Raw genomic sequence first — 24,308 nt, 5'->3', positions numbered from 1 at the left:
AACTGAACAAACTACAAAAACCATATATAAGCATATGTGGTAAGCTTAATGATTTAGGAGTTCTATAAAAATTGTAAGTATGCTCTGATCTTCAAAAAAAGGTTGTCAAATAAAATAAAATAGGAGGGAAACTTATGCACATTTCCTCAAGCTCCATATTGCCAAACTGATGAGTCTGTTATCAAAGACTTGGTCTGACTGGTCTTTTGAGGAATGTAGGAAATCCAGCCCAGACCACTTGAACTTTCATTCTGTCATGCATGGAAAAAGCATCAAAAGCAATGCAAAAACTTTGCTCCTTATACAACCACATAATTATTTGCCCACGGATTAAGTTTATACCTTCCCTGCTCAATCTAAATCTGCTTGTAATCTTGGTACTGAGGGCTGTCATCTTAATTTTGACTATATTTCCTTTAACATAAATCTGAAGCATTGAGACCAATGCTTAGCCTTTTCAGACTCCTCCTGAGTGGTGGGTTTCTTGTTTTGTTTGCCATAGGATGAAGTGTCAATGGCCAACTATGTTTCATTGGGTCAGTCTGAGTCTCTCTGCCTTTCAGGCTCCATGTGGTGCTCCTATGTAAAGGAGGATGAATGGGATTGCAGCTGGACCAAACAGCAACTTCCCAATTTAGCTCCAAGTTTGTTCTTCAATTTGCAGCAAAATTCATTCTTGGCCACTTGTACCAGAGGACAAAAAGCTATTAAGATATTAATCTCTTCAAATCTTTATTTCAACATTTCAAAGAAAAGGGTTGAAGTCATAGAATCATACAATCATAAAAGGTAGTTTCAAACCCACAGCAGAGGTTTTAAATTTAAGTTGCTTTTATGAACAAGGCATAGATTTCTTCTGACTCTCATGACTGACCAGGAACTGTGGTTAGGACTGTCTACACAAGGATTTTCTGTAAGCTAGCAACAGACACACTAATGAAGCAGGTCTGTCCCTGAAGCAGGGCACTACCTGGCTGGTGACTTTAATGGGACTCAGCAATCTCTGAGCTTTCCATAATTTTGTCAGATTTGAAAATGACCAGCAAATTCATAACACTTGACACTTAAGTAACATAAAAAATGCTTAAACAACACGTAGGGAAATGCAGAGATCATGTCGCTGCCCAGGTTTTGTTTCTTTAACAAATCAGCCTTGAAAAAATCAAAATAGGATGTTTTGACAGATCAAATGTTTTCAATCTTCTACATGAGGAAGATATGCTAAATGTCACTCTTTCCTGCAGATTAGTGCTGTTTAGACTAACCCGCCCCTAAGAGAACATTTTTGTCAGTAAATCAACCAGCTATGCCTTTCCCTAAAGATATTTTCTTACTTTATATACCTGTATCACAACTACTCATTACCTTAAAGAGTCTTTAGAGGATCCCTCATATAGAAGTCCCACCTTGACTTCACTGTCTGTATTTGACTCATTATATCTTCTTGGGATGTTTCTCAGTGTTTTCCAAGTTCACACTTTACTTGCATTTGCCACCACTGACCAAGCTCAGGGAAGATGCCAGCTGAGAACAGGTACAATTACACCTGTGAATCCCAGTCTGTCCCTGGGAGAGGCTTAGCACTGCTGTTACAGCAATACACTCTTCTCTCAATCCATATCTAGGGAGAAAAAAATCCTAATGCTTAATGATCTTTTATTCCTAAAGAGGAATTGCTGATTTTAGTAAACATTTGTTCTAAACAAGTACTAGGCACATCTATTTTCCTCCTTCTAGAAACAATCTTGTAGTTTGTTCACAAAACTATTTCACATGAACTTAAAAATGTAACCATCTCTTGTGACCAGAACTACAGATTCAGGCTCTGCCACCCTATTACAGCCCCTTCTTCATGTCAGAAAACATAATAATGCCTCTTCATCTCAGAAAAATACTGCAAAAATTCGGCTTTGTGAGTGCTGCAAGGCATTTAGAAACCATTGGGAGAAAACGTGCCATGAAAGTGAATGTCTTCACTGCGGGATGCAAATATATGTTAAGCAATAAAATTCTAGTTCCTAAATAGGCTTGTCTTGCTTTGATATTCAAGGATATGAAAAAAAGACATACATACTTCTCATTTAATCCTGCCAAGATACAAAACTTGCCTATTTTTATACAGTTGCCCAATATGGATGACAAAAATAGCTTTCTTAATAAAGAGAAAGAAAAGACTAGCTAATTTCTCCCGATGCAAAGGCATGAGGTCCACCTCAAGACTTCACATCCTTTTTAGGCTGAAATTCTACCTGTTGAACCTCATTTTGCTGAGGAAAAATGCTGCTGCTTCTTGAAACTCAGCTTAAGATAACTGAATTGTTCTGTCAGAGGCTATTACTACTCCCAAAAGTAAAATCCGAGGAAAAGATTAATATGCTTTGCTGAGAGTAAGCTCAATAACTATCATTGTGCCATGTATTTGCTTCTTGCAGCAGATGATATTTGATCACTTGAAATGATTACTTAGCTTTAGCTGAAAATCTTTTGAATCAAGTGGCTCTAAATCATCTGTCCCACAAGTATTGGTACCAGCCAGCGAGCGTTTAGACAGCATTAGCACAGGTTAATAACTCCTCTCAAAGGGACAAAGGGCAGGGAGTACCTCAAGAGTGTGTGAGAGTGTGTAAAAACCTCTGGGGACAAGGCAAGAGTTTTTAAAGCATCAGCTAGACCTCTCCTGTGAAAAATAAGCCACATCATGCCAAACTGTGCTGCATTTTAAACTCAAAAGTCACACTTTTTTTCCAGGGGGAAATAATTTCATCTATTCTTGAGTGATGACATTCTAATATGAATGTTGTGCAATTACACTGATGCACATGTTAACAGTGTGGGACAGTTTGTACTCTTGTACTTGAAGTGAGACTGTTCAGCAGCACAGGACTGAGAATTTGTGAAAATGATACCACCATTTCTTAGGTTTGGGTAGTAGTGTTTGTACTACTTAATGAAAAGATTATACAGGAAGCACTATTATTTTCATTCCACAGCTTCTTATTATTTGAAAGATTTGTGTGTCATTCCTGCATTGAAGTGTTCAGCACCGACCTATAAACAGTGTAATCTTCCAGAAGGACTCACTGTCTTAGTCAATACCTAAAAACTTCAAAAATGAATGTGAAAAACAGGTTTTCAAACATCACTCAGCACTGACATAATACTAAAGGTGCAATGATTTTATTAACACAGCAAGTGACTGTCTGTTCTGAGTCATCTGCAATCCCTTCTTCAATGGATAATACAATTTAAAATTAATAAATATGCTTTTTGATACATACTTTTCAGAGCTTTCAAAAATGTTAACATAATTTTTAAGTGATAGCTTAAGAGACACAACATTCCAATGTATCCTTTAGGAATTGATGCCATTACACAGAACAAAGGGTTTATTTTCACCTAATCTTGTTGCTCATTAAAGCCAGCTATTATTAAGGAATGCAGTATAACTAGGCTTTGGTCATCTGAAAACACCACCACCATTTCCTTACTCACTTTGCTTGTTTATGCCTTTCACTGTGGTTTGATGTTGCTTTACAGCTGTGGGAAAAATCACATGTGTACGTGAAAAAAATCAAAGGGACAAATTATGGATTTGCATAATTTAGAATGTTAGATAGAGTAAGTTAACAGGGAAGTAGGTGGAAATGACTTTAAACTGCTTACTGTGATGATCACTTTTCTATTTCATTTACCTGTGCTCTGATCTATGCTACTCCGTTTATTTCAATTCCATAGCAGTTCTGGTCCTTTTGTTACTAACCATTCAGTAGTATCTTGACAGCAGAACTACATCTTCGTTCTCATTTAATAACTATTTATCATTCTGTATCTGCCCATTTTCAAGAAGGAATAAAGTTAAGTGTTCCAGAAATTGGAAAAAATTGAAACTTGACCTTTATTAAGTGGGTTAATTGTCACAATCTCAGCATGTACGAAATTAATGACCAAAAAGTGGAACTTCAGAGTTTCAGAAGACTAGGTTAATGTCCAAAAAAGTCTAAACTCTGACCTTCTTGACATATGCCAAAAGAAACAGCCACCCTAATAAATTACTACCTGTGTGCAATTATAATAAACCATTCCTAGCATCCAATCACTTGAATTAATTGCTGCAAGGCAGTGGGACTTTCTTACAGATATTCAAGGCAATCTAAAAATTCCTTTGCAGTTCATAGGAGGCTGTTTGTGCATGCTTGTTTCAGCATGGAGGTTCAGTTTTAAGGCACATTATTCATACCTTTGGACCACAAATCTGTACAGAAGCCCACTTACTAGTGCTGAAATTGAGCATTGGCTGAGATACTAACATTACTGAAAGTGGTGAACCAGCATGGAATAAAGCAAAGGGAATGGAATTTCCCTTAACCCATATCATAAAGCAGTTGCTGGATGCAGGACACCTACACAGTTTCCAAATTTCAGCCTTACATAGGAGGAACAGGCAACTTCTGTGAATACGACAACAAACCACAGTATATTTAAATCAAACTGCATTTGCAAAAAGAAAGCTAAAAGAAAGAAAGAAATACTGCATTTGTGTGCATCCAAGGTAGCAGTACAATGTGAAATCTGCTGACTTCCATAGCATCATGTCAAACACAGATGAAGTGGCCAACAAGACAGCCCACACTTCTCCATGGATAGAAGTTCATCTAGGGAGCAGGTAGGTTGCCCCAGCTGAACACAAAGCAAGAGGGTACCTGGTCAGTAACATCTGTAAGTGAAACAAGGCTCCAAACTGGAATTAAGCTACTCTTGGTGTTTGCCATGCATGGGATGTTACAGGGAAACTTGCTTTTTGACCCTGTTAATCCTATTCAAAGGACAATTACTTGTGCATTCAGGGCTGTCAAGTTGACCCATTTTTTAAAACTGGAAAATTAAATAAAATACCACTGTTTAAGTTCAATTATCTAGTTCTGCTGATGTTTGAATCTATGCTTAAGTAATGGTGATTCAGTTGGGAAATTAATATTACTCACATCCAAGATTCTATTCCCTATACTCATGCAGATTTTAAGCACCTCTCTGAAAAAGCAAAGTCAAGTCTCAAAGGGCTACAGATCTGTTTTACTCCAATTCACATCAAGGTGTTCAAAGGCACAAGATGTGGTGGTCAGCATCACCTATTTTGCCAAGTCTGAACTGGATTTAATTGGTAAATGATTGTCTGGTTTCTCCGAATTAGGAAGACAGAAGACTCAAGTTCAAAAGCCTCTTCTGTGCTTCAAATAATAAAATAGCTCTACACACAAAAAAAGTCATGTGGATGAAGGTCCCTAATGCTAGACACATTGTTTCAGGTGACTGAGCCAAATACAACACTATCTTCTATTTCCATACTGCTCTCTGTGGCTTTGTCCAGTCCTTCCATGCTGGATTTGTAAAGTCTTTCCTTAACCCCTAGAACAGAGCAGCTGTCCCACAATGGCAGAGGAGCAGTTCACGGACAACAGTGACTCCAACCCAGGCTCCCTGAGGCTACCCCAGCACTGCACTGACAACAAGGCAGCAACCACTTACATCTGCTCTTCGCTGCCAGTTCAACACATTACAACAGTTTGTTATCAGTATGTGTTCACCTGCTCCTAGGGATAGTGAAGCCCATGCCTAATTGTGAAATTTCACAGTATTTACAGAACTAATTGGAGATGACTTTGAACACTCACTGAAAAAATTCCTGAACTTCCTATTCTTCAGAATAGCAACTTCTGCCTCCCAGACAAACTAGCTGCTGCTTACTTGCCCAACTCTTATTTTCCACTTAGGAAAGGACACCTTCTCAGTTTCCTCACCTATCTAGCTTAATCTTCTGTGATTAGAAATGACACCAGGTCCAGAAACCAGGACCATTTGTGGCTTCCTTTTTTCTTAATTATGGACTGAGGATTTTTTTTTTTTTTAAGTGAAAAATCCTCCACATGGTTTCCAAACTTGTGGCATTTGTTAGGAAATAGATGTAGAACCTGCGAAATGCTAAGAAAGCTCTTCTAACTGTGAGTCACCAATTTATGTGCTGTACTTTGCACAGCACGCAGTGCATGCAAAGGAGGAAACACGATAGAAACTATTAAATATAGATGGTAATTACGTGAAAATCATGTGGCCATATCTGACTTCAACAAGGATCAGTTAAAAATCTTCTAGAGGAAAAGGGATGGGTATTGCTTCATCAGATAAATTTGGTAGGGCAACGTTTTTACTGAAAACTCCTCTTTGGAACGGAGCATAAGAAATAGCTGGACTGACTTTCAGTCCATAAAATCAGGAAAGAGGAGTGGATTTTGGGAACACCTTTCTTTTGTCTGTGAAATACTTCCAATGATGTTTCATAATTACTTTACACGCCTTTCTATAAAATAAGTGAGATAGGAGGGGCAGCAGTAGCTACTACATACTGTTTTTAAACACATGAACTAGAGAAGATTTTGTAACCTAAATCTTCCAAAACACCTTTGAATCATGCAAGTTTCATGACTCCATGATGATCATTTCTCTCTAAAGGCAAATCAGCCTCAAGAAGGCAGTTACTGTTGGGTTGCACAGATTTTCTGTACATACCACCTTATAATGATATCTGAGGCAAAGAATACTTATTCTAGCCAAGAACAAAAACCATCTCACCTCCCCAGCCAGAAGGCTCTCATTTCTCCTTCACTCATGACAGCACTTAAGCTACAGTTGCATTTACACTTTAAAAACATTTTTCAGGGTGGCGGTTGCTGCTCAGTTTCATATATTTGACTTTATCAACAGGGAAATATGGACATCACCTCGTGGCACAGATCCAAACTAGTTATAGGTTGTTAGGGAAATGATTCATCAGTAGGTAGGTTCATGTAAAATTCAAAAGGCTTTTTTTCCCCTGTTTTGCTTTTGGAGAACAGTCCGAGAAATGCAAGTGATGTCTTTCTTACAGGAATACTTTAGATAGCTAAACAGAAGCAAGATTTGGCATTTAGCCTGGGATTAGTGTGAACAGCCTCTTAACCAAACATTATGAAGAAAGTTAACTTTAAAAATGCTTTGAAAGGTCTGTTTTCATGACAGATGGTAATAAGGGCTCATCAGTGCCAATTTTTTTGTTTCCACCTCAGTTTTCAAAAGCTTAGTTTTAGGTTAATGCTTCTGAAGGAACCATTACATGCATAGAGGAAAAATGCAAATTACAAAATTAGATTACTCACTATTTTTATTGTGTGTAACATATTTTTCTAATTAACACTAACAGATGAAGATTAAGATTTTGACCATGCACTCAGTAGAACACTTTCCCTTTCTTTTACTAGAATCCTTTTTTTTTTCCCCAGCTATTTGTCCTTTAATCATTATCTGTACACCTGGACAGATATTCCTCTCCCCACAGACCCCAAAAGATACAGCAGTCAGTAGCAGGTAGAGGTTTTGTTTGTATAATACACTCACTACTGAAGACATGGTAGAACTATATTTTATTCAAGAAAACCCACACATTCTGTCCTGTGGTGACCACAGGCTTTGCTAAGCCATAGATATTAGCAAATACTGAAACAAAATACAGTGTATCAGATTGAATCAAAGCATTTAAATTCTGAATTACAGTTATAATTTTCAGGGAAGGCTAGTTTCAGAATTGCATCATAGTATCTAGTACAATGTTGTGCAATGTAAGTGGCAGAAACAGAAATGGAGTATTGGTCCTAATAAAAACCAAAATGTAATGACTCTTGTATGACATTTAAATTGTCAAGACAACAATTCATAACATTCTACCAAAGGCAGCATATAGTTACAAAAATACTGGTCCAGCATCTTGTTAGTGATGAAGCAATATCCAAGGTGCAATGGCAACATGCCATTCTTAGTGAAATACTTTTTAAAAAACTATTTTTTTCTATTTTCCCCACACTGATACTAGTTGAACACCAGAACTTCTATGACAACCTGAAAGAAAGTCACTAGTCAAATGTGTATTGCACCAAAGATTGATGCAAAAGCACATTTTCCAGGTTGCAGTATAAAAGAAGCAAAATCTAATAAAACTATGGGTGTGCCAAAAGACATTTTACTGCAACTGATCTTAGATGAGCAGTTTGCAACCTCTATTGAGCTTTAAACAACTGACCAAGCTTTCTATTCTATCCATTATTATGAACTTAAGGATACAAAAGTAAAAGACAAATCCTTGTTATTGAGAACAGAATTAAATCACTTTATATTCCTCTCAATTGATCCACAAAATAAAAATATTCTGCCCTCCTCTCCTTCTAATACCCTGGTAATTTCAAAGTCAAGCCATGGAATTACCCTTGTTCTGATATTGCACAGTGCTAGGATTGTATTGTTTCTACCTAGAAGTTAAAACACAATGCTATGAGGGTGACCAAAACTGCTGGTGACAGTAGACCTGCTTAACTTGTGGAGGTATCCCAAGAAACGTGCATCAGAAGAGACACAATCTAAATGGCAAAAAGCACTGCAGACTTGGCTGTGGTTTGGACTTGGGCCAAAAATACATAAGCCTGCTTGCCATTTCCTTTGAGAAAGCAGGATCAATTAATATCTTAACCAAAAGACGAGGCTGTGTAACACCAGGTAACCATGTGACATTCAATGTTACATTCAACAACACAGAAATGAAGGAGTAGCAGACGGGAATATTAATAATATTTTCTTTTTAATAATGGTTTAGTCAAAAGTGTAGCTTTGAAAATCTCTAGCTAGTTGTGAAAACCTGAAGAAGCTGGGAAGTGACCTCACTTTGACCAGTTTAAAGCTGTGGCTTGGCCTATCTGCTTTCAAAATCTCCAGTAGCTCTGCCAACCTTGTAAATAAAAACTACTGCCTGGAAATAAAAAGTAGTCAGCCTTTAAAAGTTTGTCAACGTTGTACTGTAGCAGCCTAACTCTGACTGAAGAAGAAAGATATTTTATACAGTAAACAAAAGACAAAGTAAACTGAAATCTTCAGAGATCACTTTAAGTGTATACAATTTGGATTCTCATTGACATTTAAAACTACCAATCATAAGGTTGCCACCTTACCTTTTTCTGGACTGGCACACCTGATTTTAAACAGGTTTTCCTCCAGTCTCACAAGTTTCTGATCCTCTCATTCAGTTTTCTGCTGTACTGCTCTCCTACCTTCATGCTGAATACCGAGTCAGTCCTGCCTTCTGCTTTTCTTGGCAGGAGGCAGAGCAAGCTTTTAATTTCGGTAGTCAGAGTGACAGAACAACAAATGCACAGCAGATAGAAGAGCTTAATTCTTCCCCAGGAAGAAAATACATTTGGTTCAACAAAGGGCTGCAAAATCTTCCAAAGGCACCTCTTTCCCCAGTTTTTGCCTGAAAGCAAGATGGCAATCTTAATTGAAAAGGGATGCTAAATCTTTTAAATAACTTAAAAATTCATTTTTATATAAAGCAGCAAAACCATTTTTCTCTGCAGAAAGAGAAATGTTAACAAAGAAACACACCAACATAAATGCACTGTTCATAAACTTCAGCTAGTTTAATTTCACAAGAAAGTAAAATTTTAGGACTATTCTTTAACCTCATCAGTACTTTCTGAAGAAGATTCTTTGGCATCTTCAGTCCCTCTGTTGCTTTTCTCTTTATTAAGATTTTCACTTTCTGATTTGGTCCCATTAAATAAAGAGTTTTCACCATTTACAAACCCATTCTCTGTGACTTCAGCATCAATGGCTTCATCAATCTTTAAGTCCCCTTGCTCTTCCACATCTTCTAGGTTTCTCAAGACAATAGGGAGTCTAGAGTCTGCCACAGTGTTCTCCAACAAGGCAATATTGCTCTCTTCATACTTGGGAAGTGGAGCTCCGTCTGCCATTTGTTTGGTATAATACTCTCTGCTGGCAGCAGCGCTCTTCACTGCCTTCTCCAGGATCTCCTTTTCACCTAAGCGCAATTTGATGGCCATTATAGCATGTGGAGTGAGGTCATGAGTGTCCAGGAAGGACTTATCAACCTGTTAGAAAAGAAAACGCAGACCTGTTAGTACCACCCAACACAATAAAACAGCCCCTCACCTCTCATCTCTTTCTGTGAACAGGAAGTGACACCAGGCTGAGCCAAATGGACACAAGGGGATCTGCAAGGAGTCCCAGTGAAATTTGTCATGAAATCATAAAAAAAAAAGCACAAAATCTCTGCACATAAATCAGTCTGCACAACAAGCAAAATCAGGTTATTTCACAAATATATGCAGCATGAAGGTTCACTTATACATTTGAAACAGAAGCACATTTCTTTGCAGTCTGGAGAATGCAACTAATAGACAACAAGTTGAAACTGATTCCCCATCTTATTTGCAGAGAAAAAAGCAGGTAGTCTCTACTTGGAGAATCAAAGGAAAAATACATTAACAAAATTACATTAACAAAATTTTCTTTTGTGCAATCTTATTTGGTTTTCCTTAGATAATGCAAAACTGTTTCTGCACTTTAAAAAGTACAGAATGATTTATATACTAACATTCAGATTGAAGGTTGCAAAGACAAGATGGAGGATAAAATATCTTTTCTTACAATCACAACACACAGAAGAATTCAGACATTTAAATTACACATAATGATAATTTTACCTCCACAGTTGTTTTATAGGTTTTCAAAAGAAGGGATGCTCTGGCTTCTAGGAATGTCCAAAGTTTAACTTCATTGTCCCAGCTAACAGGAAATTCAGAGTTCCCCAGAGTGAAGATTTTGTCAATCGCATGCTCACCTATCAAGTGCTCCTTCAGCTCTTCTGCAATAAGTACAAAACCAATCTGTTAAAAAACAATCTCATCATTCACTTTGTCAGTTGACAGACTGCAGAAGGATTTATTTTCAATCTTGTATCTTTGAGAGCTAACAAAAAATAACCCTCTCCTCAAATAAGAATTATCAGATATGCTGCTTATTTCTAGGATTTGCCTCAAAGAGACAACAGGAAGTCTTGAGGTCAGCAGAAAATAGGCCTTCTCTCCACTTGGAAATAAAGACACTTTATATATCACAGCCTCTCATACACAGTGTAAATCTGTGACAGTGAAATGGACTGTTTTGTAAAATAATTCACAAATGATAGGAGTAAATTTTTAAAGAGTTCAATGAACTTCTTGAGAATAAAAGGAACAGTTTAGAGAGTGTGCAAATAGCAATGGAATTATTTCCCTATTGTTTTGTAATCTTTTTCAGTAGCAGAAGCTTTCTACAGGTGGTCAGAAAAGACATTCATCAAAACTCAGAGCAGAAAACATTTAAACAGCTCCTTGACATTACACAAATTCCATTAAGCTTTTAATTAATAAATTTGACTACTGCAAAGCAGTTACCACAAACTTCACTAAGAGCTTGCATGTAGTTTCTCAATAAACAGTTTTCTTAAACAGAAATTTAAGACATATAAATAAACTGAGCATAATCATATACCAAAGAAATGCAATTAAAATGTTCACGAGCTATATTTGCCTCTCCAAGCCAAAATTCACTCCCTCGTCAGCATCCTAAAATTTTCTTCCCTTGAATTTACTTCCCAGAAGTGTCAGGCAATTGCAATAGATTATTATTGTAGGTCCCTTCCAATTGAACTATTCTGGTATATTCTAATTTCTAGTAAGTTCTAGAAGATGGATGACAGGAGGAAGTGAAGACGTGACACTAAGTTACATTGTTTTTATTAAAGAAAGCAAATAGACCACATGCAGAAACTCAACTACTTCAGTATTTCTACTGGCACAAAAAATCCACATCATCTGCACAGTATTCTAACTGCAAGGGAATTCTCTCACTGTCATGACAAAGTGTCACATCCATAACCTTCAAAACTGCATCTAACCAGCAAGGAGCTATTATGAACATTTAATGTGAAGTTTCACATGCACAAATAGGGTGAATATTTATTAAATGTACACATATTTTGCCCCACAAAAAGATGTAACAGAAGAGATACACTAGAAAGACAGTCTGCAAATACAGACATTTGCTTTAGATTACAAATTACCAAAATATTTAAAATACTCAGCTTTGAAATGAAACGTCTCTTCCATATTTCCCCTACAGTACAGAATATTCCAATTTCATACTTAAATGATTCCAGCAGCAATGGCTAAAATGCTGTGATTTTAAGCATGTAAACCCCTAGGTCTTGCATGATCTTGTTCTGCAAACTATTTTGAAGCCTAAGAACTAGAGATCAAACTCCAAAGCTCACTCATTTACAACAGCCTGGGAGATTAAAAGAAATAAAAAATTGTATCATCTCATGCTTTCAGAGTTACTGAAATATTCCCTCAGATGACATGGCCAAAGATTGGGGTTTTCAGCAGCTTATAGATAGATTCCTTTTCAACTTCAAGTCCTCACTTTTCTGATCCCCCATCTTAATGTTTTATAAGTCTATCACATTCCTGTGTTAAAAAGAAAAACAATCAAAAATCCCCCCAACAATACAAATATAAATTAGGTTATCTTCATAAAACATCCTACCTTCACTCATACAAAACACTCGAAGGAAAGCCAAAAGCTGGGCAGAGATTGCAGGTTCAGTGGAGTGCAAGGCAAAAACACTTGAACTAATAAAAGAAACAATCAAACAACAACAGTAAATGCAAGTTCAATTGTCATATCTTTGAACTTATTTCAACATAGAAGACTATAAAGTATACAACAAATATACAGCTACAAAAGTAGCTTAAAAAATTAAGTAATACTAACTTAAACTGAAAAGCTTCCCTAACCTGTATCTGAAAAGAAAATTATCGCCACAGTTTTACTCTTAAAATTATTTTATACTGCTTTCATAATAAATTCATGAAAATGCAATGTTTCATGTCTGCTGCTCCTAATAGTACCCTCTGGACTGAAAACACTAAAGGAAAATGCTGTGATTCACATACTAAGCATTGTAGTATGTCTGCAAGGGATAGGAAAGAAAGAAAAACTACAGATTGCTCCAAATTAATCCTTGCTCTGTTTTTGTTCAAATGGTTATTAAAGCAAAGGCTTTTTTCCTCATATATGGTTCAAATTAGATGATAATATAGCTCAGAGAACTTCTGTAAATATTATTACAATAACTTTAACTTGCTATACAAACAGGAGAAATATTACACCTAAGAAAACGATCACAGAAGAGCTTCATATATGCTCTACTGGACACTATATACTTTGGAAATGTTTTAAAAACCCCATGGCATTGTGTTTTACTTACGTCGGGATACCAGCACGAGCTAAGACCTCTGCCTTCATAGCATACAGCCTGTCACTTTTACTCACGCCAAGCTTTATTTTCACTCTGTCATGTGAATTATTATCAAAGAAAAAACCACTGTGGATCACAAATTCAGCGTTTGACCGAGTGCCATAAAAAATGTAAATCTAGAAGGATGAAAAGAGAAGTGAAGGGACAGGAAAAAAGCTTAAGATCAGCTCACAAAACTGACATAATTTGAAAGTTATTTTCCAAAAGAGTTACTATTCTGAGTACAAGGTATATTTGGTTATAAGAAGAAACATGCTTTGTTTTCTGGTATTGACTCAAATGCTGCATATAATGTGGCAATTACACTTTAGAGGTAGAAGTAAACATATCTGTGTAACAGAGATTTTGAAAGGCGAGAAGTTCTTATTCTGTACTTTAAAATAAAAACGTTTTGGTTTCTCACACTGTCATAAAGCACCAGCATATGGAAATAAGCTTTCAAAGACTTTTCAAAGGCTAAAAAAATAAGAGACAAGGAGGGCCCATTAAAAGAAATGGTGTTTCTGGAGAAATTTCTCCCAACCAAATGTCCACTCAAAACAGTAACCTATACTGCTGATGGATCAACTTTACTTTCATTTTAATGTTACCTTAAGATATGGATATACCACAGTACATCATACAGAGAGATCTGAGCTGTGTGCAGCCAGCATTTATCTTTGTGTTTTACTCTGAACTCTTTTATATAAAGCATATAGTTACTTTAATTCACATTTAAAAAGAAGTTCCTAAATATAACCTGCAGAATGTATTTAACTAAGGGCTAGGCTGTATGAAATTCATGGGACTAGAGGTCAGAGTAGCAATTGTATTCTCCCACATCAAGAGGATATTTTCCCATTTGTGTTTGATAACAGAATTGTCAATGAGAAAAAAAGTTCCAGCAGTTACAGAATTCCCTTCAGAATCTCAGGGTACAGCAGTGCTCAGGATGCCTGCAAGCTTCCATTGCTCTCTAGCTGACAGAGAAAGACACAGTGCTCTCTAAAAGGGCTCAGGTAACAGCAGTGATGCCATTTACTTTCTCTGTTTTCAATTTATATTAGAACTATTTATCCTAAGCATTAAATGCTTAAGTATGATATTGAATTATAGCAAACATTACACTGTAACACACTCATATGACAAACACGTGACCTGCCTAGGTATATTAAGGCAGTCAGTAAGGAGAGATTTGCTCACCCTCTCAGCTTTTAAAACTACTGTGATACATCTCATATTAAACTAAAAGTCACATATCATTTATAGATTACACAGTATGCTCTTACACCCCAGGACTGTTTTACAAAAATCCAATTAAACAGAATGAGAATTGCTTTATTTCAGGCCAGTGTTTGACAGACTCTGGACTTCTGCTGCCTCACAGTTTTTAGTAGTAAAAGCATGGATCATGCACTCTTCCGGCTGAAACTGTAAGAAATAACATCTGCATGGTATATTAAAGGACTGAAGCATTATATAATTACAGTGCTTTAAAGATGTCACTAACAGTTAAAGTTTGCATAGAAATTTTAAAAAACCCTGATAAATAGTAGACAAAGTGAAACTACTAAAATAAAATTGAAATATAGGAACCCTCTATAATTGAAATGGAGAGAGCAGCCAGAACAGCTATATGACACATCCATTGCCAGCTGTAGAAAATTATAAATTGGATCACTTCTGGAAAAACTGTGGACCCCTTTTAACTCATCACACCACTGTTGGAAAAAACAGAAAATATTTGACTACCGTAACAAATTCTGAGAGCAAAAATATGCAATCACTGTAAACCCCAGCATAGCAATGAGGATAAATACACTTCTGGAAATATGTATTTAAAAAGAAAAAATTCCAGACACTTCCTTGCTAAAAAAAGGTAACAATACATAAAAAAAAAATTAAAATACTATAATAAATTCTAAGACTGGGAAAATAATACAGTAAAAGTAATAACTCAGAGGCTGAGTTACAAAACATTTCAGGACGTTTCACAGACAAAGCTTTTGTCTGGCCATGCTGACTGCACTTGCACAAGCAGTAGTCAAAAAAAGAGTGCTACTCCACTTGAGGGTTTAGGCTGACTGCTGACACAGCACAGGGGATTCCTACACTCCTGGAACCACTGTCTTCAATGCATCACTAGTTCAGACACTCAGTTTTGGTTTTTAGCAGTTCTGATCAAAATACTGGATTCTGAACTGTTCCATGCATCTTTGCAAGGCTCTCCCCTCTGTCTCAGGATGAAGAGGTAAATGCATGTATGCCTGTGTGAAAGGGAGGGAGGATGTTTTTAGGCCCTTTCTCATTTCCACTAAGCATTGCAATGACAACAGCATAGGTTAAAATGATTGGCAACTGTACTGCATTTCACCTCCTTTAAAGGAATGAAGACTAACAAGAAACATAAGCCAACGAACACCATTAAGACAGACTCTACAATCCTCTATTGCAGAAAAAGTGCTGCTCCAAATCTAAAAAATATCTATCTTTGGTCCTTTGTACATGGCCTCTTACAAAGCTCCTCCAGAAGACCAAACTTGGTGTTTGTGTACGTACTCTTACCAATGATTAAATATTTCAACTAGTTCTCTAAAATATGAGGAATAAAACCCCAGCTGGGGCCTACTGAGTGATAGAAAATATTCTGAAAAATGTACATGTATTTAGTTTGGTGGCATTTTCACACAAAATTAGCTTAGCATAATAAAATTAAAATGTACCAGGGCTTAATCCACACCATTCTGTAATTAAAATTTTGTAGGGAGTCGCCAAGATTTTGGATTCACCAGGTCCACAGGACTTAATGAAAGAATGATTATGTAGAAAACTTCACACTACCTGTTCTCCAGCCTTGAAATCTTGAAGTGCTACACATTCACACCGGTCATCTTCTAAATTGTAGCCTGTAGTGATCTACCCAAGAAAAGAGTGACAAAACCACTGTTAGCATTTTATATTTCTCTCTCCCACCATGGACAAATTTTCCTACTGGAAATAAATATTAACAATAGGAATTGTATACGTTTCTTTCTCTGCACAACAGAATATAGCTGATAGTGATTGCTTTATGACTCCTGAGCAATCTCTTTTTTAAAAAAATCTCTGCATTAAAGAAATCTAATGGAGGAAATAACCTACCTGAAGTGAACAGAAGGCTCTGAGGAAAGTACCCTCCATAGAGCACAGACAAAGTGCCATGCTAAAGCCGGCAGCTTGTTATAAAGTTCTGGAGCTTTCAGTCACTCCCATGAGGCCCAAGGGAGCAAGGCACTGACAGCTCTATATGCTCTGCTTTATCCTTCAACTGCCAACACATTTTTGATCTCTCAATGAAAAAGGATTAGATAACTGTGGATCTTTAGGGGATACAATCTTCAGAGAATTATAATTTACTTGAAAATAATCCCTTTATCTAAAAGTTAAGTAATACTCTTAAAATGCTAAAAGGATTTTTGTGATGGTAGCGGGCAATGGAAGAGGATAAACTCTCTTGACAAACCTGTACTTCCACCAAAACAATTACTAAACTGTAAAGGGGTCACCCTAACAAGTAAAGCTGTGCTAAAAATATAATATTTTTATAGTGACAAACAGCATGTTCTTGAACAGCATTACCAAAGATGCAGCCACATGATGGAATATAAGCTGCTGAAAAATCAGAAAGCAACTTTTATGGTAGGTAGTCTGAGGTAACTTAGGGAAAAACACGTTCTGGGCATGGGGAAAAAAAGCCTAGAAGGAGCCAAAGATTCTCTCTCAACCTTTGAAAATGAAAACATACATTTTTGCAAGCTGACTGACGTGAGTTGCAGTATACCCTGATTCCCATCCTGGATGCAGCTTGTCCAAAGACAGAACTCAGATTATTTCAAAAGCTTGGTTGATGGCTTACACATTAATAGTTTTGCACTGCTTGCATCATCAAATGTGCAGTTGTCAGCCAGAACAGTGCTTTCAAATGGAGCAAATCCAAAATGTCAGCCCCAAGCACGGGCAGCCTGGCCCTGCGGACACTTGCAGAACCCTTCACATGCAGATGCCACCACTGCAGGACTGTTAATGGGTTTGTGGTATGTGGAGATCAGAAGAGAACGTGAGAATCATGAAATACAGCCTATTGAGAAACACAGGCTGCAGTACTTGAATGCAGAAATTCCTGTGTAGTTTCTAATTTGGACTACACAATTTGAATTAAGATCTAAGCTGGGTTTAGAAAGTTATTGAACCCCGAATTGCAGGTTACAAGTGATAGACGATGACAAATGTACCTTTCTAGTTCAAATACAGTCATCTTCTGCAAAACTGTACCTTTCATCCAAAAAAGGATGACCTCTTGACCTGTCCTGACATTTTCTTAGTGTGCAAACTCAAGGAAATAGTTCTGGATGTGAAAAATCCACTCCAATTCCTTGAAATGCTGGAGGAACAGGAGACTTTCACAGACTGGGGAAATTCCAGTATTTTAAGAGGAGGATTCAGTCAGTTTAAGCATGCCTCATTGAAGTACTGATCTGTCTTCTAAATTTTTATTTTTGCTTTAAAAAAAACCAACATAACAACAAACCAAAAACCCAAAACCAAAAAAACACACAAAACCCAGCAGCACTTCTGAAAGACGTTTCTATAAAGAAAATGGAGTGCTAGACTCCTATTTCCTCTTTCTTTTAAGAGCAGTCACGTAAGAGAATTAACAGGGTGTTTACTTCTCTTCCCACATGATAGCTGACAAATTGCATCCCTTCAGTTTTATTTCTGAAGCAGCCTGATACATGAATTTCAAGTTGTGTATAAAGCATGCAATAGTCTGCTTGGTCAGTGATTAAGGATGGACCCAGCCCAACAGGCAGAATGTAGCTTATTCAAAGCTCTGTCAGAACTGGTAATCAACCTCTGACTGTCAAAATACAATCCCACTAAAGAATAACAATGAGAAATGCATGAAGACAACCATTTTGAAATAGTTCTTAGAGGCAGGTTGATCTAATTAATGGTGTCAGAAGCAAGAAAATGCTGGATGGACCTAGCTCCAGTTAAAATCCAAAGAGCATTTTATTATCTAGCTGATGAAAAGGGGCCCTGTGGAATAATGCAAGAACAGGGATATATATGGTAGCTGATTGACTTGAGAAGTATTTCAGCACTACATTTGGAATAAACTAGACAGGGGTGCATTCAATGCCATCTTTTGTTTCTTACCTTCCTGCAATGAATAACAACTCCCTTCATGTATTTTAAAGGGATTGCGCTATGATTACAGCAGAGCCCACCCTCATCTGACTCTACAATAATATAAACTACAATACAGGCATCTTACAGTTATCTTAGCACTCCCCCCCATTTCTAATAGTACAAGGCAACTAGCACACAACAGAAATAGGTTTAAGTAGCTTTTCTTAGCCCATTACCAATATTACAGTTTTCTATCCTTCCTGAATTTATATCCATGTAAACTGTCTTCTGTAGAAATATGAAATAAATGACTGAAATCTTTACATATATACAAAATTGTTCAGTTCAGCAAAACCCCCTTTGCCCTTTAGGATATCCTTCAGCATTAAAAAATGTTTCCAATCCTGATATACTACTGCATTAGCAGGTTTGGCTCCAGAGGCTGGCTCCATATCAAACCCATTGTTAAACAGCATAATAAAAATAAAAATTACTTTATCAATTTAAATAGAAGTTTGAATGAGTAAAACAACATAAATAGCTGCTCTTTTAATATATGCTACTTAATTTTTCCCTCACAGAACCTTGATTCTCTTCCTCTTTAGTCTAATCCCAACTTTGAAGGCATTCATTAAGAGCTGTCTAATGAATACAGACAAGTCTCTGCAAAAGCATCTGAAAGAGATGCCCAGCAGGAAAAGGGTACAGGAAGTACTGATGCTTGCAGCTATAACTTACATTACAAAAATACACATTTCTGAATTTTGAGCAATTTTCTTTATACTGAAGAGTCTCTCTCATATGAACTTTATTGCTAAATCAGAGCTGTGAGATTGCGTAACAAATAAGCAAAGGCAAGAATCACTGTTAAAGAACAACATGTAATCACCTTGACATAAGGAAAAATAAATAAATAATAAACCCCAAACACTTGCAACTTCGTAGCCTAGCCTCCTGTGCTGTAGTTGATACAGTCATAGTGACACTAAATTAGCTAAATGTCAAGTGAAAAACAACTTGCTTTACAGTTTGTTCATTTAAAACAGACTTTTTTTATACCAACAGCACTAACACATACCGCTGTCTTAACACTCAGGTCAACGCTCTCAGAAAAGAACCAGATCAGTTGAATACTATGGTCATATCCAGTGCTTACAGTAAGTAATATTATCTACTGGAAACACAAGCAGGGGGTATGACTTTTGAAGCGTGCATGAGCATGACTAAATAACATCAATAAACCAGCCTCTCTGGGTTTCCATTTCCTCACCTCAGCATTAACTAGCCTGTTAATGAAATCAGGAATCATCCCCCTGAACTAGCGCACGTAAGCCAAAATGTCAGCAGGTCTGACTTTCTATATACATATGTCACCTTTTAAATGTTTAATATGCCCTAAAGTAGTATTTTTGCATTTTGTTTCTTTGATGTAGTAACAGATGTACTGTTTTTGTTGAACTAGGCTTTGTTCTTGCTGTTGCTGTCTCTATAACAAGGCTCTTTGGGCACAGTTTGGAGAGCAGGCAGTATTTCTTAGTTGCAAATCTCTAACCACTTTCCCTAGTGGTAGCTACAAGAGGCAACCTCCATCAGTGCCTGTTTCTGTTCTCACAACAAATCTGTCCAGTACTGTGCATCTTTTTCAGCCCACCAGAAACAAAGCTCCACGTCAGGAGACTATTCAGGCTTGTCTGGACAAAATGTATCATGTAAATTAAAACTTTTAGAAGTACATTATATGCACATAAGACATAACTTTACACAAGTATCCAATCACTTGTAAAGTTTTCTCTAGATGAAGAAAGCTCTCCCAGAAAAGCTATCATAAGATATTTGAGAAACTGACAAACCTTTCTTTCAGATATTAGTTTTTTAGGGTCTCATGGGAAGATAACATACCTGTGTTAAGAAGCATAACGGAAAGTGTTACTAAACTGTTCTATGGCAGTTGAAAAGCTTAATACTTAAGCCCTAAAGTCTTTCAGCAACACTGAAGAAATCCTTACCAGTCCATTAGTATGATTACACATGTCCCATAAAGGTATCAGAGCCAGTGTAACTCTGGAACCATCTTCTGTTGGAATCTGGTTCTGCCGTGTCATAACAGAGGAAACGGCCCATCTGCAAAAGTTAAAAACACGGGATGGTCAAGGTTCGAAACATTAAATATGATTGGCCACAGTCCCACCTGAAGCAATAATTTAGACTGGGAGTTTCCAAACTTAAGTTTCCCTAAAGACCACACTGACTATAGGAACAGTAGGAGGCAACATCACTTGCAGGAGAAGCAGCAGCTCCCAGGTTTCCAAGACATGCACACAGAACAAATCCCAAACCAAGACTGCAATCCCTCCTCTCTTTGCAAGAGAATCTTTGCACCTTCCATTGGCTCCATTCCTCAACCAGGATCCACTTCCATGTCACCTTCTGCTTCCCCAGCCCTTCACTGCATACATATCTCACACTACACACCCCAAACCCAGGGTCACTTGCTCCTGCAGGTTTTGATGCTCTGCAGCAGGAGCTCTCATCTACGTGCAAACTCTTGTAAGAGACATATTTTCCCCCTCACTCTCTGAAAAGCTGATATACTGCATGAACTGGAAACCAGTGCAACCACTTGACACATGCATGATCTTTTTTAAGTGTTTCTCTTCAGTTTGCAAGCTTTTGGCTTAGGCCAGTATTGCTAAATTTTCTGCTTAATAAAATTGAGAGGGGAAAAAAAGTCACAATATTGCAAACAGATATCCACGTAAAAACCATGAAGAGAGCTCTTTTGCACATGGACATCACTCAAAACCCTTCTAAGTAAGGTTCAGTAAACTAAATGCAAGCTACCTTCTCAAACATAAAAATCTTTAGAAAAGCTTAGAATTTCAGTATTTTCTAGAATTTCATACCTGACAAAATTAATATTAAATGCCAGCGGAAGAAAAAATCTTAGTTTCACTATGTTCTGGCTTTAATACATTTATGTGCTGTTTGGGTTATTGATGGGAAAAAAGATGCCGCCAGGAGCAGATCAAAATAATTTCAATGCTCACAGACTCCACTACTAACATACATTTAATATACAGAATTAGACTTTCTGAAGGATTTCTTCAGAAGGCCTCGATTGCTAAGAGAGACAGTGGTAAACTGAAATCCACTTAATGTCTAAAAATAAAATTAAAATTGTGTACAATTTTGATATGCAAACACTGTCTCATGTTATATGCTTCTTGTTAACTGTTGTAATTTATCTGTAAAATTTTAGACCACTTCACATGTAAGTTGGTGTGTTCCTCAGTGACCCTTTAAGTGAAGGAGGCATGGTTTGGAAATCACACTTTCATAGACTTACCCACAAGTACAACTAGGCTAAAAAATCCCTCATGAATGCCTTTTATTGATGCTGTTTTAATAATTTAACAGAATTAAAGCTCTCATTATCTTAATTATTATTCTTTTTATCTTAATTCTGTCACTACTTATAGCACCTCCAATTGACACTCATGCTTCATGTGTACAACTTCTGCTATCCAGCTCTCCTGTTCAACAGCAGCAGTTTTAGATATTAAATTTTACTAGCATGTGCTGGTAGAGCCTTTTATGGAAAAAAAAAGAAACTAAATTTCCCCAAACCCTAAAACTCCTGCCACATCAACTAAATTATTTTCTTAAGAAACTAGGAATTACCTTAGTAATCTCAGACTATGTGTGCCAGTTGACTAAATTAACTGTTTATAATGACTATTCCTTTGTAACAATTAAAATCCGCATATATATTTCACTTTCTTCTTCACTAAGCAAGTGTATTAGTATCAAATCCTACAATTAACATCTCAGTAACAATAGGGCTTTCCCACCAATCAAGAATTTCCAGGGCCCTATAGTTTACCATAGTAAAAAAAAAGAAAAGAAACAAAGAAAAACAATAATTAAAAGACAGACCAACCTGTAGTCGTCATAAGTGAAAGAATCCTTTAAGGGCAGTTTGCTGGCATTAGGATGGGTCTGCAAAATGTAAGTTGCATAAAAAGGTGAAAAGAGGAAGAAAAGAGAAATCAGAAATCAGTCAGCAGAATTTCATTATTTAGCTGCCTAACAGATCCTAACAAGAGCCAAATGAAGCAGGAGGCGTCCAGCCGCGCTACAGAGGGATCATCATGCTATTATGCTCTCATACATCACTGTCAACTTAATTTGTTGTGCCCAGCAGCCGCCATAAATCTGTTTCTTCATATTTCAAGACTGGAACCCACAGACATTGTACAAAAATAAAAAAAAATTTAAGGTGGACTGAACATGTGAAGGTAAAACACAATCCAGCCCTCGATGCACAGTAGGGGAAAGAAATCACACAATAAGCGTACATTAGCTTTCACCAACTTGCACATTTTCCTCTCCTCTGGGATATCACTACAGTATTTCACAAGTGCAAGAGATATTATACAAGATTTTCAGTTCTTCCTTGACACCTGTAACAGTGTTATTCAGTAAAAGTTGCACTACACCTCTGAAACAAAAAGAGATTAAAATATTTAAATAGCTTTGGTGACAAACACTGATTAGACAGTATCGACATTAACCCATCTACACACACTTCTGTCTAAAAGTAGAGCTGTGTCATTTGAGAATGCATACGGCAGTTCCCATTAACAAGCAAACATTTAATTTCTAAAGGCTTTAAGAAGCTCTGATACCTTTTATTTTTCTGACTAATTAACTTATTTAAAGTCTCGAAAATACAGGTAGTTTTAAGCCTACATTCACACATTTTCTTTAGAACTTTGTTCCAATTCACAAATGGAAAGCCATAGTAGCATAAATTTTAATCTCCAGGTTCAATTAGGTCTCTGAGACGAATTAAAGCAAATGATCAAATGGTTATTTCAGAAGATACAAATGATTTTTTTGCATAGCTCTATCTTTGCGACGCTCTTAATGCATGAAGCTCCATGTAGTACGCAGTTTTTTACTCTTGATGCATTAGCATCACAAGTGCGTGGTAATTTATCATTTCTCACTGTAATGTACTTGCTGGCACTGTGTGCAGGACAGTAGGGGATGAGGTAAAAGTGGCTCAAACCGTAAATCAATTAGAAAACAAAAGCTTGTGCTCAGCGCGCAATTTTAGGCAAATTATATATTACAAAAGACTGCCAATTGGGTGTGAGGTCCCAGGTGGCTGCTCTCTCTCAGCCCTCCGTTAACCCTTCCGATGGGCTTTCTCCGCAACACCGCTGAAGTTAACAATTCCAGCGGCTCCCCTCACTTTCTAATTTTTTTTTCTTTTTACAGCACCCTACGTTTCCATATGATTTTCACTCACATCGACGACACGGTCATTGTATAACAAATCCCTTCGAGTTTAATTGTAGCAACACGCCGTATAGTTGTTTTTTCTCACACAAACACTGAGCACAAACCAGGGCTGAGACCCAAACCATGTCAGGAGGCACCTTCGCTGCACGACAGAGCAGACCCGAAAGGAACGCAGAAACTCAGCCTTCAGCTGGAAATAATTCTTACAAACAAAAAACACACTGTAGTTTTCATTCATGACAATCTAATTTCAACTCTTATTGCTAGCGTTATTAATCTGTTTTGCGGCAGCTTGATAAATTAAGCAGGGAAAGACACCACCAACACTGCGAGTATCAGCCCCTCAGTTTCCCTTTACAGCACGACCGTGGCGATGGGTGTGAGAAGCCGGGTGTCCCTGTGCCTCAGGTGTACGGACATTTCCCGTTTAGCCCCCGATGGCTGTGGCTGCCTCCCCGCGGCCCATGCCTGTCCCCGGCGCTAGCCCGCTGCAGCCCCGCCGCGCCCCGGCCGAGCCCTCACACCGCGGGCCGCGCGGGCCGCCACTGCCCCCTGCCGGCGCCGCCGCGCACTGCTCCGCACTGCTCGGGCCGAGCCGAGCCGAGCC

The 24,308-nt window shown here is 37.5% G+C and overlaps 1 protein-coding gene across 4 annotated transcripts in view; it reads right to left on the bottom strand.

The window, feature by feature from the left end:
• Positions 1-7,432: 7,432 nt before the first annotated feature.
• Positions 7,433-24,308, bottom strand: part of SETD3 (SET domain containing 3, actin N3(tau)-histidine methyltransferase) — a 57,909-nt gene continuing 41,033 nt past the window's right edge. For all 4 annotated transcript variants that reach the window (XM_085061414.1, XM_085061415.1, XM_085061416.1 and 1 more), the window contains 7 exons: positions 22,332-22,390; positions 20,398-20,512; positions 16,061-16,135; positions 13,190-13,356; positions 12,466-12,551; positions 10,581-10,741; positions 7,433-9,965 (listed from right to left, as the gene is read on the bottom strand). In XM_085061414.1, the coding sequence (XP_084917540.1) occupies positions 9,522-9,965; positions 10,581-10,741; positions 12,466-12,551; positions 13,190-13,356; positions 16,061-16,135; positions 20,398-20,512; positions 22,332-22,390 (1,107 nt within the window). In that variant the 3' untranslated portion in view covers positions 7,433-9,521. The remainder of the gene's footprint in view (positions 9,966-10,580; positions 10,742-12,465; positions 12,552-13,189; positions 13,357-16,060; positions 16,136-20,397; positions 20,513-22,331; positions 22,391-24,308) is intronic.

Source organism: Lichenostomus cassidix, chromosome 5, assembly GCF_008360975.1.
Source record: "Lichenostomus cassidix isolate B80296 chromosome 5, HeHo_3.0, whole genome shotgun sequence".
Taxonomy (NCBI): Eukaryota; Metazoa; Chordata; class Aves; order Passeriformes; family Meliphagidae; genus Lichenostomus; species Lichenostomus cassidix.
The sequence above is the reverse complement of the archived record's forward strand: the minus strand, read 5'-3'. Positions and strand labels throughout refer to the sequence as shown.